Below are 19077 nucleotides of genomic sequence, written 5' to 3'. Positions count from 1 at the left end.
TGCCATGAAGAGAAAGTGTGCTATCAAGAGAAAGTGTGCCATGAAGAGAAAGTGTGCCATGAAGAGAAAGTGTGCTATCAAGAGAAAGAGTATGGTAAGGGAACGTTTGCTAGAAAGAGAAAGTGTGCCATGAAGAGAAAGTGTGCCATGAAGAGAAAGTGTGCCATGAAGAGAAAGTACGCTATCAAGAGAAAGAGTATGGGAAGGGAACGTTTGCTAGAAAGAGAAAGTGTGCCATGAAGAGAAAGTGTGCCATGAAGAGAAAGTGTGCCATGAAGAGAAAGTACGCTATCAAGAGAAAGAGTATGGGAAGGGAACGTTTGCTAGAAAGAGAAAGTGTGCTAGAAAGAGAAAGTGCGCTATCAAGAAGAAGTGTGCTATCAAGGAGAAGTGTGCTATCAAGGAGAAGTGTGCTATCAAGAAGAAGTGTGCTATCAAGGAGAAGTGTGCTATCAAGAAGAAGTGTGCTATCAAGGAGAAGTGTGCTATCAAGAAGAAGTGTGCTATCAAGGAGAAGTGTGCTATCAAGGAGAAGTGTGCTATCAAGGAGAAGTGTGCCATCAAGGAGAAGTGTGCTATCAAGGAGAAGTGTGCCATCAAGGAGAAGTGTGCTATCAAGGAGAAGTGTGCCATCAAGGAGAAGTGTGCCGTCAAAAGAAAGTGTGCTATCAAGGAGAAGTGTGCTATCAAGGAGAAGTGTGCTATCAAGAGAGATTGTGCTATCAAGAAGAAGTGTGCTTTGAAAAGAAACTGATGGTGCTAACAATAGTCTAACATGTGACACGCTTTGTGAGTTCATAGCAGTATGAACCTTCAATGAGTGAATGCCAAACAGTGTAGGAACGTCGTCGCAAGCCCCGGCCCTCACTCTATGAATGGGTGTACTCCTATGAGTGAGTGAGTGAGTTGGGTTTAACGCCGCTTTTAACATTATTCCAGTTATATCGCGGCGTGTCAGCTTAATGTGGGAGGACAGCCCGAAGTGATGCAGGTCTCAGACGTTTACCACTTCGGTGAAACCCACGAGCTGGGTATGGCGGGTATGGTGCTGACAAACCTAGAAACATAATCGGGGCGAACCGGGATTCGAACCCACAATCATAGGTTTCTGGCGTGCCCAAGGGACGCAACTCTGCACAGCGAATCGCGGCGCCTAAGACGACTGGGCCACCCGTGCCCCCCTGTACTCCTATGAACCCATACAAAGTGACAGTAAATTTACAAAAGAGCGAACGAGTATGGTTTTACGCCGCTTTGAGCAATAGTCCGGCATTATCCACGGCAGAGATACCAGAAATGGGCTTCACACAATGTACCCATGTCGGGATTCGAACCCGGGTCTTCGGCGTGACGAGTGAACGCTTTAACCACTCCTCTACCCGACCGCCACTTACATTCTTTAATACACACACAACATCTTTAGACAATGTTATAACATGCATGCGGGGTTTTCAACTGAACACCGAGGAACGCCCGAAGTCATGCAGGGCATGAATATTTAATTATTTGATGGAAATCAGGAGCGAGGGCACAGTGCTCACACACTTCGGATTTGAGCAAAACTGGGATTCGAACCACGACCAGCAGCAGACACCTGACTGGGCTACGGCTCACTGCTGTGTAGAGATGCGGGCGCAAGGACATCATACAGAACCTTATGTGCCCCTGTGTTTACATTGTAACTAAAGGGCATCATTATGCATTGCATTCTGGGCGCTGTGTTGGTCTCTGCGCGGGCACTCTGTATTCAATAGGTATAGTCTTGAAATATACCGCCAAAAGAAACGCGACTCATAGAACCATATGCATATAGAGAGTGAGTGAGTGAGAATGGTTTTACGCCGCTTTTAGCAATATTCCAGCAATATCACGGCGGGGGACACCAGAAATGGGCTTCACACATTGTACCCATGTTGGGAATCGAAACCGTGTCTTCGGCGTGACGAGCGAATGCTTTAACCACTAGGCTACCCGACCTCTCTCCCCCCCCCCCCCCCCCCCCCCCCCCCCCCCCCCCCTATAGAGAACCATATAGAGAAATATGTACGTTAATAAGAGATATTTTCAATGTGTACCAATGAATGACGAAGCTAAGTGTTACTAAAGAGTATCTTTATTCTTATCACGATATGCACGTGATTTACAAACTTTACATGCTAATCCTGCACGAGACAAACGATGCACCTCGAGTCATGGATCTATGACGTCACATGCGATGCGTTCATGAGAGTCGGTTCAAACAACATACCAGTGTGATCGTCTGTGCATCAAACCAAACTAATATCTCTTGAATATGCGTCATACATTAACCGACATATATGGTATTCGCGTTTCTTTTGTCGGTGAATATATATTAATTCACTAATTCAACACGACAGCATTCGAATTCCAACAGCGTTAATTAAACGCTATAGCAACCAAGTAATATGATGAAGATATTACTAAATATTATTCACTGTTGCGTTCAATAAAAAGTTTTATATCAACACAAGCTGAAGACATCTTGTGTTATATAGTCCGAATAGTGTCACTGTCATAAAGCTGGACTAGTGATGACATTAACAACATTAATCAACAAGTAACATTTTTTTCCGTTAGTAAACATTAAATACATTATTCCCTTTAAGTCTACCAGTTGTTATGGTAACGCAATTTTCACATTTATGTCTCTGTTTTATTTTCCGTATTATTGAAAAGTGCAGTTACAGTGGAAATACGTCCTTTTATTTCCTTATTTGTGAAATGCATAACTAAACAATTATTCACAATTCCGAGAAATTGTTGTTTTTAAATATGATGGTAAAACCAACAAATGTTTACTACAGACTGTATATATATACACAAATGTTTACTTGACACACATCATCTTTGTATCTGTCGGCGGGATCAGTAGTCTGGGGTCGACTGTCGTAAGTAACTAGATATCATCATTCTGACTTGTGATAACCGGTATTGTCAAATATAATGTTTTATGTGAGTTAATATGTGGATTTCTATATTGTCTCCATGAGACGTTCAGGTACACGTGTACCTTTGTTAATGACGTAAGGGACGTTTCCGACACTTGCATGATGGCGGTACTGGCATCTGTACCGAAAACTCGCACGGACAAAATTAAAGAAATACGTTAACACAGTCTTCACTGATAATGCTATAATGTCTAACCTTTATTCCCCGGATCAACATCAAGACCGAGTGTGGTGTACGGAAGTATATAATTTCACATCAAAGTAGTACCGTTATGCTGCCGCCACATGTTTATTTGGAGATAATTTTAATGTCGACATAATATGTATCTGGACATCTTGTTTGCCTCGCAACATGTTTATAGCGAAATCTTGTTTGTGTCGATATTATATGTATCTCGACATACTATCTTCCTCGCCACATATTTATATAGAAATCATGTTCATATCGACATCATATGTATCTCGACATCTTGTTTACCTTGCCACATGTTTATATCGAGAACATGCATATGTCGACATTATACTTGATATATATATATATATATATATATTGACATTATGTTGAGCCCGACATTGTATTATATAGAAAGGATTGTATCTCGACATCATGAATACATTGGGTGCGGACATACCATTATCTCGACATCATGAATACATTGTGTGCGGACATACCATTATCTCGACATCATGAATACATTGTGTGCGGACATACCATTATCTCGACATCATGAATACATTGTGTGCGGACATACCATTATCTCGACATCATGAATACATTGTGTGCGGACATACCATTATCTCGACATCACATTAATCTCGCAATCTTGTACTGTACATTGCATATCCGCACAACAGTAACCATGACTTGCTGAGACGTTTCCTCTGTCTCCTGTTTCTTAAAACAGGAATCGCTCATCTCTCATCGAGAGAGAGTGAGAGAGAGAGGGGGGAGAGAGAGAGAGAGAGAGAGAGAGAGAGAGAGAGAGAGAGAGAGAGAGTTTATTTTGGTGTCACATGCACAAGCGGTCATGGTAAATACATTGGAGATAATGAGGGTTCAAAAATAAAAGCTTGTACATCCAGACTTACTGTAAGTCCCCATGGACCCTAGCATGGTGATCTACCTTCAGCTGGTGGCGATCTACAGCCCTTTTTTATCATGTATTTAAGTCCACGTTTTCTAAATATTTTTGTATTTAGTTTCTGTGCAGTAACCAAGGTCTGTAAGTATAACGACGTTTGTGTAAACGATCTTTGAACTGTATGTCAGTTATATCACGGCGTGTCAGTGGGGGAACGTCCCGTGTGATCCAGATCTTAGACGCTTAGCACTTTGCTTAAACCCAAGGATCATTATCGGATTGATTCGGGGATTCAAACCAATATAATCGAATCCTGGCACGACCAAAGGACGCAACTCTTCACAGCGAATTGCGGCGACTTAGACCACTGAGCCACCCGTTAACGAATAAATAATGAATATTAATTTAATTACCCAGTTAATCAAATTATTTAATTTTATGTTGCAAAAGCATTATTACTAGAGTACAAATCGAGTAACGGCATGTACCAGTGGTTACATGCGTCGAATGAGTCAAACAACTCTCCACCCACAAGACTAATCAACGCCCCCACAAACTAAGCAAAAGTCTACAAAGGTTATTAGATAATCTATAATATTTCTATTTCCTTATAGAAAACTGCTAAACCGACCTGCTCATGTTTTGTATGTTTGTTTGTTGTTAACGCCACACGCAGCAATAGTCCAGCTGTCTGACGACGGCCTCAGATCAATAACTGACCTCGTTCATCAAACGGTTTCGGGTGGGTCACGAAAAACGGCGATCATTCGTTAAGTTTTGCTGCAACGATACCAATGATATCAAAAGATTATACTATGCCCGGAACCGATTTTCATTCACCATTTAGCTACAATGATACCGACGATAGCAAAAGACACAAGTAATGACTACGCCCCCTTATAACTACGCCCGTTATTATCAACCAAACAGCCTTATATAGGCATAGTGTCAAACACAATGGATTAATTTTAGGTAGTTTATATCAAAATCGTGTCTCCACATGTCCCTCTGCCAGTACAGAGTGGCGTATCAAGACATTGCAGACAGAGCGGGTTGGGATTTACATCGCATTGGAAGAAACATCGCAGTGACTTACATCTAAAATAATTCTGTTTCAGTCTAAGCCTCTGTCAGATGTCCCTATTTGGACTGACCAGGGAGAAGGGAGAGAACGACGGGGATACTTCAGACACTGTCAACTTACACGCCACCATGGATAAAACAAACCCTGATCAACTTCTGACAGAATTAATGAAGATCGATGTTCAGATGCGGGAGACGCATTGCAGCTTAGAAACCAAAATCACGACGCAGGAAATCACCCCATCCGGGGAAAAACCGCCAGAGGCCACTCCCGAAAAGGTGGAACACGTCGCCGAAAAGATCATCATGGCGTTGAAGAACATCGAAGGGCAGTATAGGAAATACTATTACCTTTTTCCACAGCGAAGGGAACATGGTGAGTGTTAAAAGTATTATAACAGAAACGTCCATCAATGTTTGATCCTTGAGTGAGTGAGTGAGTGTGTGAGTGAGTGAGTGAAGGAGTGAGTGAGTGAGGGAGTGAGTATGGTTTCACATTGTTCGGCAGCTAGATTAGGCCAGTCGCTTCTATGGAAAGCCAGCAAAATAAGAACCCATTGATTCGAATTGGTCCAAGAGATCGCTTAACGCGGATGATATTGTAATTTTGTTTCTGGTAGTATTTGATTTACTTTGATTTTTTTCATAAAACAATGTTTATTTTGTACAACTTCCTTTGTGCAGCTTCTCGGCGTTCCTTCCGTGAGGACAGCGGCATCGGCAGTGGCATATTCAACGACGATCCTGCAGCGACGGAAGGTATGGCATGAGAATAGCCTGAAAAGTAGGGGTGTTTATACAAAACAAATAAAAACAATTTAAGTATTGTACATATCGTTAACTGTAGCATAGTTCGCCCGGTTCGCCCCAATTATGTTTCTAGGTTTGAACCCAACTCACTCTCCACTGTTTTTTTATGCAGGTTGCAGGTTGTATGGGCGGCAGTTGCTGCCAGTCAGGCTTGGTTTCCCTTTCGCGAACACCTGGTGTCCTCACTGATTTTCGGGGGCACGGGTGGCCCAGTCGTCTAAGGCGCCGCGATTCGCTGTGCAGAGTTGCGTCCCTTGGGCACGCCAGAAACCTATGATTGTGGGTTCGAATCCCGGTTCGCCCCGATTATGTTTCGAGGTTTGTCAGCACCATACCCGTGCTCGTGGGTTTCACCGCAGTGGTTAACGTCTGAGATCTGCATTACTTCGGGCTTTCCTCCCACACGCCGTGATATAACTGGAATACTGTTAAAAGCGGCGTTAAACCCAACTCACTCACTCACTCACCTCACTGATTTTCGGTGACCCTCTCATATAAGTTTCACAGCTATTTTGCCCCTTGCGCCAAACGGAATCAGTTTCGTCGGATAAACTAGTTAGCTCCACTCGATCGTATTTTCCAGGTCTAAGCTTTGAACATCAACGAACAAAAACCAAACCTTATGGCGATACAGTTGTTATCTATCTGTAATCTGTTAGACTCTCACAGACGCACGCCAGGCCAGGTGTTATCTACGTGCAATCCTAGATACATACTGCTGTATAACAGTCACAACGAGTTTCGGTTTCATTTAAGTTGCTGATGAATTTCTAATGGTAAACAATGTTTTCAGTGATTACATTCAAGGGACCAGAATATAAATATATTCATGTGTTTATGTTAAAGTAGGGAACGGAAGTTACGACTGTCGCTAACCTGCTTCAACGCGGGGAAGTTACGACTGTCCAAAATCTATGTTAAAGAAGGGAAGTCACGACTTTATCAAGTCAATGTTAAAGTAGAGACGTGATGACTGTGCCAAGTCAATGTTAAAGTAGGGAATCACGACTGTATCAAGTCGATTTTAAAGTAGGGGAGTTATGACTGTATCAAGTCAATGTTAAAGTAGAGAAGTTATGACTGAATCAAGTCTATGTTAAAGTATGGAAGTTACGACTGAATCAAGTCTATGTTAAAGTAGGGAAGTTACGACTATATCAAGTCATTGTTAAAGTAGGGAAGTTACGACTATATCAAGTCAATGTTAAAGTATAGAAGTTACGACTGTATCAAGTCAATGTTAAAGTAGAGACGTTATGACTGAATCAAGTGAATGTTAAAGTAGGGACGTTACGACTTTATCATGTCAATGTTAAAGTATGGAAGTTACGACTATATCAAGTCAATGTTAAAGTATGGAAGTTACGACTATATCAAGTCAATGTTAGAGTATGGAAGTTACGACTGTATCAAGTCAATGTTAAAGTAGAGACGTTAAGGACGGTATCAAGTCAATGTTAAAGTATCGAAGTTACGACTGTATCAAGTCTATGTAAAAGTATGGAAGTTACGACTGTATCAAGTCAATGTTAAAGTATGGAAGTTACGACTGTATCAAGTCAATGTTAAAGTATGGAAGTTACGACTGTATCAAGTCAATGTTAAAGTAGGGAAGTTACGACTGTATCAAGTCAATGTTAAAGAATGGAAGTTACGACTGTATCAAGTCAATGTTAAAGTAGGGAAGTTACGACTGTATCAAGTCAATGTTAAAGTAGGGAAGTTACGACTGTATCAAGTCGATGTTAAAGTATGGAAGTTACGACTGAATCAAGTCGATGTTAAAGTATGGAAGTTACGACTGTATCAAAGTCGATGTTAAAGTATGGAAGTTACGACTATATCAAGTCATTGGTAAAGTAGGGAAGTTACGACTATATCAAGTCAATGTTCAAGTATCGAAGTTACGACTGTATCAAGTCAATGTTAAAGAAGAGACGTGATGACTGTGCCAAGTCAATGTTAAAGTAGGGAAGTTACGACTTTATCATGTCAATGTTAAAGAAGGGAAGTTACGACTGTATCAAGTCAATGTTAAAGTAGGGAAGTTACGACTGTATCAAGTCAATGTTAAAGAAGGGAAGTTACGACTGTATCAAGTCAATGTTAAAGAAGGGAAGTCACGACTTTATCAAGTCAATGTTAAAGAAGAGACGTGATGACTGTGCCAAGTCAATGTTAAAGTAGGGAAGTTACGAATGTATCAAGTCATTGTTAAAGTAGGGGAGTTATGACTGTATCAAGTCGATGTTAAAGTATCGAAGTTACGACTGTATCAAGTCAATGTTAAAGTATGGAAGTTACGACTGAATCAAGTCGATGTTAAAGTATGGAAGTTACGACTATATCAAGTCAATGTTAAAGAAGGGAAGTCACGACTTTATCAAGTCAATGTTAAAGTAGGAAAGTTACGACTGTTTCAAGTCAATGTTAAAGTAGGGAAGTTACGACTGTATCAAGTCAATGTTAAAGTAGGGGAGTTATGACTGTATCAAGTCGATGTTAAAGTATCGAAGTTACGACTGTATCAAGTCAATGTTAAAGTATGGAAGTTACGACTGAATCAAGTCGATGTTAAAGTATGGAAGTTACGACTATATCAAGTCAATGTTAAAGTATCGAAGTTACGAATGTATCAAGTCAATGTTAAAGTAGGGAAGTTACGACTGTATCAAGTCGATGTTAAAGTATGGAAGTTACGACTGAATCAAGTCGATGTTAAAGTATGGAAGTTACGACTGTATCAAAGTCGATGTTAAAGTATGGAAGTTACGACTATATCAAGTCATTGTTAAAGTAGGGAAGTAACGACTATATCAAGTCAATGTTAAAGTAGGGAAGTTACGACTGTATCAAGTCAATGTTAAAGTAGGGGAGTTATGACTGTATCAAGTCGATGTTAAAGTATCGAAGTTACGACTGTATCAAGTCAATGTTAAAGTATGGAAGTTACGACTGAATCAAGTCGATGTTAAAGTATGGAAGTTTCGACTATATCAAGTCAATGTTAAAGTAGGGAAGTTACGACTGTATCAAGTCAATGTTAAAGTAGGGGAGTTACGACTGTATCAAGTCAATGTTAAACTAGGGTAGTCAAGACTGAATCAAGTCAATGTTAGAGTAGAGACGTTTTGACTGTATCAAGTCGATGTTAAAGTATGGAAGTTACGACTGTATCAAGTCAATGTTAAAGTAGGCGAGTTACGACTGTATCAAGTCAATGTTAAACTAGGGTAGTCAAGACTGAATCAAGTCAATGTTAGAGTAGAGACGTTTTGACTGTATCAAGTCAATGTTAAAGTAGAGAAGAGACGACTGAATCAAGTCAATGTTAAAGTAGGGAAGTTACGACTTTCGCAAGTATATGTAAAGTTTCATAGCATCGTTTAAAACAGCAACCAGGCAAATAAATATGCTATTAGACAAATTGACATAGGACTTTCTTTTACGTTCGTTTCATTAACATCAGGAATAATCAGATTGACTTACATCAGCTGCAAGTGGCTGATGTTTGAATATACATATAATTCTCACGTTTGGGGTTGAAAATAATGGGGATAAACTGTTGTCTGTTTCAGTGTGTGTACCACCCATACAGGAGTCACAGGAGACCCCAGACACAGAGGTAGGCCACACAATTGACATATCATCTGTGAACATCCGCGTTATCATCTTGGCCTTCACTGGATCGGGTGGTCAGACTTGATTGGTGAATGTCATCGTAGCCCAATTGCGTAGATCGATGCTCATGATGTCCCTCGTTTGCCTAGACGATTATTTACAAACCGCCGTCATACAGTTGCAATCCCGGCCCAGGTTAGGGTTTGGGAGATAGGATCGTCGTAGCGCTAAGATCACTTTGTGCAAGTGACCCAGGATTCTATCCCACAGGGTGCGCAGGGTAGTTAAAATAGAACAGGGTAGACGATCCGGCAGTCAATTATTGGTCCAACACTTCTTTAGAACACAATGTCTAATCTCACATTTCACTCTCCCCACAGAAGACATCAGCTGTAGAACACAGCGAGGGAAGCGACAAGGAAGTCAGTCCACAGAAGACCTCGGCTGTAGAAGGACACAGCGAGGGAAGCGACAAGGAAGTGAGTCCACAGAAGACCTCGGCTGTAGAAGGACACAGCGAGGGAAGCGACAAGGAAAGCAGCCACTTGTAACCGATTGGTGTCTTGCAGCTATATTTCATCTCTACAGACATTGTTGAGGTCTTCGGGCACTGTTCTACTCAGACATGCTTGGTATTTGTATACAGCTATGCATTGTATACGGTTGTATATCCTGCGTCACCGAGTCATACATGAATCACTATACAACTGGTACAGTAGGTAGATAGGTAGGTGTGTGTCGTGAATAGTTGGGCATACGTCCGGCCATTTCATATTCTTGGAGAACAGGGGGGGGACCAGAACACATTGGTAATAATTTTGGCTGAGGATTTACAAAAAGTAAGATTGTACACTGGATAAATTTAAACACAGTTACCTTCGGCTCCATATTCAGAGAACATGATTACCGTATTCGACGTAATAAGCGCCCGGGTCGCTCTCAAAATTAGAAATATGGGGTTCTTATAAGAAAATGATTTTGGTGAGAGAAAAAAACAGAGTTGAAAGATCGTAAATTTCGTAGTTTATGCTGACAGCCTGTAAGGATACAAAACAAAAGTATGTGCATATTATACACGACAGATATATCTTCCAGAAAGTAATTGCTCATAATTAAGGGGGCATAGAACACACGAGTGCGTATTATACACGAATAAATCAATCTTGTGAACATTGATCAATCGGAATGGGTGCTAACTGGGAGTGTTCACTAGCTAATATATTAGCAAACATTGCCGTGGGTGCTTATTAGAGCAGGGCGCTTACTACGTCGAATACGGTATGTGTCTTGAGCCGGTGAGAAAATATTATTCTGTCTCTCTCTAACAAAATTCTAAAAATATTAAATGACGGAATGACGGGTTCCATGTGAACCAGAAGCATGCTCAGCTCTTCACCAAACACACCTGCCTATCTACATAAAGATACACTCTGAGCAGTTAATGATAGAGATTAGTTACACAGGGAAACCAACCTATTTGTGCTACCTGGAACTGTGCATTACCGCATATCAAACGGGAAGTTCACTGACGTTTCCTTCGGATGGGAATCTGTGTTCAGGGCATCAGACTTTGGTTGGTGACACATGGAGCCTTCAGAAGATGCTGTAGCAGATGGATTAGTTCGCAGAACCATGCTCTGTGGATGGTACTTTGAAAAGCAGGCATGTCTTCCTGACAGACTGTCAAACTGTGTGTACTTGTTGTGTTCGTTTATCATAGTTTAAAACTCCAGTTTTAAAACCACAAAAGATAAATGCATGAAGTAAAACGTATTGAGAAGATCAAAATTTCAACGAAATCAACATTTAAAATAACAGTCATACATTAAGAGCCTGTATGACACCCTTTGCTACAAGACATACAAAAACTCTCCGGAGCACAGAAGAAAAATCAGTCGTCTGATGACATCACGTCGGATACGTCTTTGCCGGTTGGCTGGATTATGTGGTCGCTGTCGAACACGTCGATCCATGACATCCCAGAGGTGTTCTATGGGGTAATTGTCTGGAAAGCGTGCAGGCCACGGCAACACGTTGACGTTGTTGGCTACAAGGAAGTTCTGTACGATTTGGTCTGTAGGGGGTTTGGCGTTGTCATGGTCATAAAGGACACCTCGTGGCAGCTGTTGTAGAACTGGTAAGACAATCAGACGAAGAATGTCATCAATGTAACGCTGCCCACAAATTCCCACTGTCAGGAATCGATCCTGGAGATGCAAAGTACGCAAGTACTGGTATTCATTGGGCGTAGTTACCCTTGGTATTCCTGTTCGTGGTCTGATGTCTCCCAGTTCTGCCTGTAGAGTTAGTGGGCATGGGTGGCTCCCATCTGTATCATACCCAGGGCCTGCTCGCGTTTGGGTGTCAGTCATGGAATTTCGGGGGGGGGGGGGGGGGGGGGGGTCAATAAGAGTGCCTTACATGCATTCCGTATCATTTATATACCCTAATTGCACGTACGTGTAGTTTCGGCTTCCCCAAGCGACACGTGTTTTTTCACTTTTTCGCATTTTCTGTAAAAAAACAAACCGTTACAGCATACAGCATTATTATGTTTAGACGATGTGTTTTGCATTGATTAAGTTTGAACTTAATTTTTTGCAATTTCATATTGTGGTAAAGTTTCTTTTGGCCGTCAGTTCATATAGCGAACGAAGTGGGGGCAAGGGTGGCCCAGTCAAATACCTTGTTTACTTGCTCATATTTGCTTAAATCACTGATAATTTGATAATATTTTAGCAATAATTTGTTTTTTTGCTTCCTATTACAGTAAGACACACACAAACACACACACACACACACACACACACACACACACACACACACACACACATATATATATATATATATATAATTCAAAAGTCCAAAGATGAGCTGTATAATTATTAAATTATATATATTATATTAATAATTATATATTTAAATATATATATATGTTAGGATGTGTAGAATTTGCTTAGCTTTTGATCGGCCTGTAAATGCTAAATCGTGTGTGAATTCAGTTGCATACTAGATACACATTGGATGGAATTGCGGTATGAAACATGTATTTAGTAAAATATTACTTCCTTGCCCTGAGATTGGCATGTCCTGATTTGGACATGTTGAAATAGCATATGCATATTATCCGTTTGATAAACTGTCGGATCCAAGGGACACTCAAAAGAACCGGGTTCAAGATAGCGAGATCAGTATGTGCGTTGTATATTCTGTACATGTGCGTTTTGATTAGTTAATTTAATAATGTTTTTATTGTTTTCTAAATAGCATGCAATAAGATACCTTATATAAAAAGCATAATTGCTTCGCAATATTTGATGAGATTTACATGAAATCGGGAAAGTCCACAATATTTCATATTTGAAAAAAATATATATCCAAGTTTTGAAAGTTCGAGTACAATTATAATTTTGGAATGTTGTCACATGTGCATTAGTGATACTTCTAAAAGATTTTGCTTTTTAGATTTACTTCTAAAAACACATTTACTTCCAAAAATGACAGTTGGTTATATTGTAGACAACTAACTCCAAACTTGGAATTTGTATCTGTCATGTCATCACACGCGGCTGACAACGTTATTAATTCAATCAAAATATTTAATAGATAATAAAACCGTGTCTGTTTTTATTGTGTGTACAGTGTACAGATTCATTATCATACATGTTAATGTCATGAAACATTTTTTTCAGTACTTTTTCTTCCAGCATTTCAGAGGGCTATTTCTTTAAGAAAGAACATGTTATCAAGTGTTGCGAATGTACAGCCATTTCACAACTGTTTTTGAATACTTTAAAATTTGTATTAAAGTATAAAATATCTTAAATTTCTTTTTTATATTTTTTTCTGTCCAAAGCATTTAAAATAAGATAAATAAATATGAACAATGTTGTATTAAAACATTAAACTTTTGTAGCGTATATAACTAAATTTAAGCGATGTGTTTAAATCTGAAAAAAAAATTGTATTTTATTTGATATTAATTTTATATATCGTTTTATCATTCTTTATTTTAGTTTTTTTCTTCCTAAACAAATATGGGTTGGGTTTTCCAGCCACACTCATGTAAGCGTCTTCTGTACAAACCAGAAATGACCCACACAATACATACATAACACAATATTGCCGTAAGAGGCAACTAACGGGATCGGGGGTCAGGCACGCTGACTTGGTAGATGCGTAATATCGTATCCCAATTGTGTGGGTCGATGCTCATGATATCAGTCACTGGATGGTCTGGTCCGGACTCGATTATTTACAGACCGCCATCATATAGCTGGAATATTGCTGAGTGCGGCGTAAAACAAACAAAATAACAACAGTAGATATAACGGGATCGCTCACAATGCCTTATTACGTTATACCCGGGGTTTGAAACTGAAAGTGAAAGTATATAGAGGCCACTGTATCTATTGTGAATTCCCCTTTGTACCATTAGCTTTAAGGATGTCCGCCCCTCTGCATGAAGAGCACTTTGATAATCCAGGAGAAGTTGAACCAACTCACAAAACGGGCGGTCGGGTAGCCAAGTGGTTAAAGCGTTCGCTCGTCACACCGAAGACCCGGGTTCGATTCCCGACATGGGTACAATATGTGAACCCATGTCTGGTGTCCCCCGCGATGATATTGCTGGAATATTGCTAAAAGCGGCATAAAACCATATTTACTCACTTAATCACTCACTCACAAAACGTATTTGACACAAGTAGGTAGACTTACACTTTGAAATAATTATATTTTTTCTTCTTCGAAAGAACCTTTCCTCTTCTGCTATTTTGGAATCAAGCAAACTAGACTTGGTTCGTTTGATCTCGACTCGCCTTGGCTTTTAGTACAAGGAAATATCTAAAAAATATAAATTCCACAGTCATGGCGAAGGGCTAACGAGTAGGCGGTGCACAGAAGTTGGGCAAACACATTTGGAGAGACCCGTGAAGATCTGGGGTAGAATAGGTCTTCAGCAGTCCATGATTGCCGTAAAAGGCGACTATCCTTGTCGTAAAAGTCGACTAACGGGATCGGGTGGTCAGGTTCGCTGACTTGGTTGATGCATGCCATCGATCCCAATTGCGTGTGGATCGATGCTCATGATATTAATCACTGGATTGTCGGGTCCAGACTCAATTATTTACAAACCGACGTCATATAGCTGAAATATTGCTGAGTGCGGCGTTAAACAACAAACCAAACCAAGTGGTAGAGAGGGTGTAGGCATTTTGTGCACGTGCATTTTGACCACGCTCCCGATAAGAGGTCGGTGTGACAAGTCGATACACGTACACATCCATCGTACTACTTGTCGCTGACCACCCGCTACCCCCTTCTCCACAATGGTACGTGCCAGTAGGCGGACCTCATACATAGTCATAGGGGTTAATTGTCAGGTCACTACTCAACTTATCCTGGCTTTCCAGTAAGTTTTTCTTTTCATATATATTCACAGTCTTACGATTAATGATTTAATTTAAATCCCCAAACGAAAAAGGGGTCAATTAGGATCCTATTGCTAGGCGCACTTGTTACTTATAGCGACAGATTCACACTTTTTTTCAGAGGAATAGGGAAATCTCTTACCTTATTTACGGTTTCGCATAAAAGTATTATATTCAACTTTATTTAGATATACATACACACACGCATGCGCATGGACGAATCCTGGACTTCACATCGAGGCCTCACATTTTTAGAGAAACAGTCATACAACTGGTAGATGCCATTCAAGTATCTAGGAATTTTATTTAAATATCGTTCATATTACACTATTTAACTAGACACATAACCCCAAAACCTTCTCGGAAATCGGAAACACTCTTCCGTCTTACTGAAGTACATTTGTTCACAGCGGAATCCCGTTAATCCCTACGGCAGGGTTCCCAGGTTGAACGATTTATGGGGTGTGGTATTGATGTATGGTGTGGTGTAGAGCGGAGGTGTGCGTGCGTGCGTGCGTGCGTGCGTGCGTGCGTGCGTGCGTCTGGATTATAGTAGTTTCGAGGTTTTGGAAATAACATAATGGTCTCAGATTTGTACAAAATCACCAACAGATAAATATCGGTGTTTGGGCATTTCAAGTATCTGGTGACGGACGTGGGTAATCTTGACTTTGCCAAATCATTTTGACATCCCACTCTAAAAAGCGACATGACACAATCGCCTTCACGCGTCTTGATGTTGGTTTACGTCACAGAACTCACGAGGACGGTTACAATTTTCCAGTTACTTGTCATCATTATAAAGAAGCAAGTGCTCTGTACACGTATGGTGGCCTTAGAGCATTAGCTCATAACAATAACGTCAAAACAAAACACACGAATTTGTAAGTTTTTGTTTTGATGTTGTTTGCCGCCGCACACCACTGTTTAGCAGTTAAATGACGACGACTTGTAAAAGATCGAATCTCGACCAGACAATCAAGTGATAGATGTAATGAGCAACGCCTTCGGGCTACAATGACACACCAGCAAGTCTGACCACTCTGTCCATTTAGTTTTTCGACCTGAATCTCCCCGGTCACATTTGCAGTGAGTGAGTTTAGTTTATCGCCGCTTTTAGCAATATTCCAGCAATATCAAGTGAGTGAGTGAGTTTGGTTTTATGCCGCTTTTAGCAATATGCTAGCATTATCAAGTGAGTGAGCGAGTGAGTATGGTTTTACGCCACCTTTAGCAATATTCCAGCAATATTACAGCAGGGGACACCAGAAATGGGCTTCACACATTGTACCCATGTCGGGAATCGAACCTGGGTCTACCGCGTGACGAGCGAACGCTTTAACCACAAGGCTACCGGACCGCCCCGGGACATTTGTAAACAAGGCTGGATCTAAATTGCTAGTATTCATATAGCCCATCCTGGTATGTGTGTCCGACGTGCTTGGTTTTAATAAACGAACTGATAGTGGCCCAGTCGTCTTAGGCGCTGCAAATTGTTGTGTAGAGTTGCGTCCCTTGGGCAGGTTATGATCGTGGGTTCGAATCCCGGTTCGCCCTGATTATGTCTCTAGGTTTGTCAGCACCCTACCCGTGCTCGTGGGTTTCACCAAAGTGATGAACGTCTGAACTGCATCACTTCTGAACTTCCGTGATGTAATTGGAATGTTATTTAAAGCGGCGTGAAATTAAACTCACTATCTTATTCAACTATGGTGCCGACAGATCAAGGATAAAACTGGGCAATTTGGGGAATCGAACGGACCGCTTGAGGACGCATAAGGAAGAAGAAGAAGAAGAAGAGGAGGAGGAGGAATAATAATAATATTTTATTTACATAAGGGAGGCAACTCTGCTGAACGAATTGTGACTCCTTTGATTCGGCCACCTGTATTGCCGCATGGCACGCAGTACAGCTGCACTTGTATCTTATAGCCACACAGGGGCATTATTCAGCATTTTCCTCGTGATGCTTAAGTATATCGCAATACGGAAGACGAGTTCACCGAGACCTTGCCCTTCCTGTTACTGTAGATAGTGCCACAGATGGGAAATTAACACAGAGTTATAGGTATATATAGAACCTGAATGGGTTTTTCCTTTGAAGACAGTGAGAATGGGGTTTACCCTTTTGTACCCATGTGGGTAATGTGACGGGAGAAAAGAAAGATTTAGACATGAATACCACACCGACTTCGTAATATACCCTTCAACGTTGAGGGTTGGTTTTTGTCGCCAGCTTCAATGACTTGAATTATTAGTGTCGATTAGTTACGGAACAATGAAATGGCTTCTGTGCGTAAAACAGTAAACACTAACACGTTGCTATTGTTCATTGTACACTGGGCGGAGTGAGTGAGTGAGTTGGCTTTAACGCTTTTAACAGTATTCCATTTATATCACGGCGTTTCAGCTTAATGTGGAAGGAAAGCCTCAGACGTTTACCACTTCGGTGAAACCCACGAGCACGGGTATGGTGCTGACAAACCTGGAAACATAATCGGGGCGAACCGGGATTCGAACCCACAATCATAGGTTTCTGGCGTGCCCAAGGGACGCAACTCTGCACAGTGAATTGCGGGGCCTTAGACAGCTGGTGCACCCGTGCCCCCACATTGGGCGGAATCTTTAGTGAAATTATAGGTAACAGTAGTCCATCCATATCAAGGCGATCAGTACGTAATCAAGTCTGGATGAGATAAACCAGTGGTCGATATAATGCGCACATATCTACGACGTGATGTACTATTACACACAATTAACCACGAAGTGTAAACACGTTAAGGTTTTTACGATGCTTTTAACAATATGACAATAGGAGACGTCAGTAAGGGGGGGATATATAAAACAGGAATCGAACCCGGGTCTCCGGAACGAGCAACTGCTTTACCCACTCTCGATTGTCTGAAAACGTTATTAAAACAACACAATTATAATCATCATCATTCTAGTTAATTTAAAATTCTAACATCGTCATTAAATAGTGTTTTGTTCAGAAGGCATCGGACGTGTGTGTGGCTGTTTATGAGTGTGTGAATTAGTGAGCGTCTTTTGGATTAATGTCGCGTTTATTCAAAAATATTTCAAATATAATTGTCAAAGTTGTTTTTTCCTTTTCATTATCTTATTTACTGGGCAGTTCTCTTTGCTCGACAAAGTATAACACTACTGTATTTATCGTAATATGGTTTGACAGCATACGTGTTTACCAGTGCGCTGCCCTCAGCTAGGCCCTGCCTTGTCTGAGTGGTGGGGGAAAAGCCTCATGGTACGTGCTTACGGGTGACGCATGAGTGTCTGACCCCACACATAGCACACATTTTGTTTGTTTGTTGTTTAACGCCCCACTCAACAATTTTCCAGCTATATGACGGCGGTTTGTAGATAATTGAATCTGGACCAGACAATTCATTGGTTGACATTATGAGCATCGATATACGCAATTAGGATATGATTACATGCATCAACCAAATCAGCGAGCCTGACCACCCGATCCCGTTAGTCGCCTCCTACGACAAGGATAGTCGCCCTTTACGGCAAGCATGGGTTGTGAAAACCTATTCTACCCCGGATCTTCACTGGTCGCAGCACTCTAGTCTGTGTGGACAGGCGTTTGACAACAACCCTTCACAAACATCTGTAAATTATGGAATACTGTAAGGGACATTCTCGCAATTTCGCATTCTCGTGTTTTGGGCATATGTAGCTCGTTTCCATAGGTCGAGATCGCGAGAATGCGAGATCGCGAGAATGTCCCTTTCAGTATTTCATAGTAAATTGTCTGGAACACAGTCTAGACTTGTAAACAAGACACAGGACTCATATAACGAAAAGATTTTTAGTGCATAACGTGTATGACGCAGGTTGTATCTATTAATATACAGGCTTTCCCCTTGACCTGAAACATATGACCTACTTAACTAAAATATAAAATGTTATGAAATTATCGGGGATTTATTTTTTCTTCGTAGTATTCATATTTACATAAATGAACTTATTAGTCTGTAATACACACTGTTGTGGCAAAGCAGCCATCTGTCTAGACTCAGGACGGTGCACATGCTTTGATATGAGGAAGTATTG

The 19077-nt window shown here is 40.9% G+C and overlaps 1 protein-coding gene across 5 annotated transcripts in view; it reads left to right on the top strand.

The window, feature by feature from the left end:
- The window catches only part of LOC124151233, a 29102-nt gene extending 17156 nt beyond the window's left edge, over positions 1 to 11946 (top strand). For 3 of the 5 annotated variants that reach the window (XM_046523601.2, XM_046523604.2, XM_046523603.2), the window contains exons 2-5: positions 5170 to 5510; positions 5819 to 5893; positions 9523 to 9569; positions 9946 to 11946. In XM_046523601.2, coding sequence (XP_046379557.2) covers positions 5170 to 5510; positions 5819 to 5893; positions 9523 to 9569; positions 9946 to 10116 — 634 coding nt within the window. In that variant the 3' untranslated portion in view covers positions 10117 to 11946. Of the gene's footprint in view, positions 1 to 2789; positions 2910 to 5169; positions 5511 to 5818; positions 5894 to 9522; positions 9570 to 9945 lie in introns of those variants that run through there. The other 2 variants (XM_048392642.1, XM_046523605.2) reach the window with 2 other exon arrangements.
- Positions 11947 to 19077: the final 7131 nt, after the last annotated feature.

Source organism: Haliotis rufescens, unplaced genomic scaffold (assembly GCF_023055435.1).
Source record: "Haliotis rufescens isolate VD_foot unplaced genomic scaffold, xgHalRufe1.0.p SCAF_11, whole genome shotgun sequence".
Classification (NCBI taxonomy): Eukaryota; Metazoa; Mollusca; class Gastropoda; order Lepetellida; family Haliotidae; genus Haliotis; species Haliotis rufescens.
Note: the sequence above shows the minus strand (reverse complement) of the source record. Positions and strands in the feature narration are given on the sequence as shown.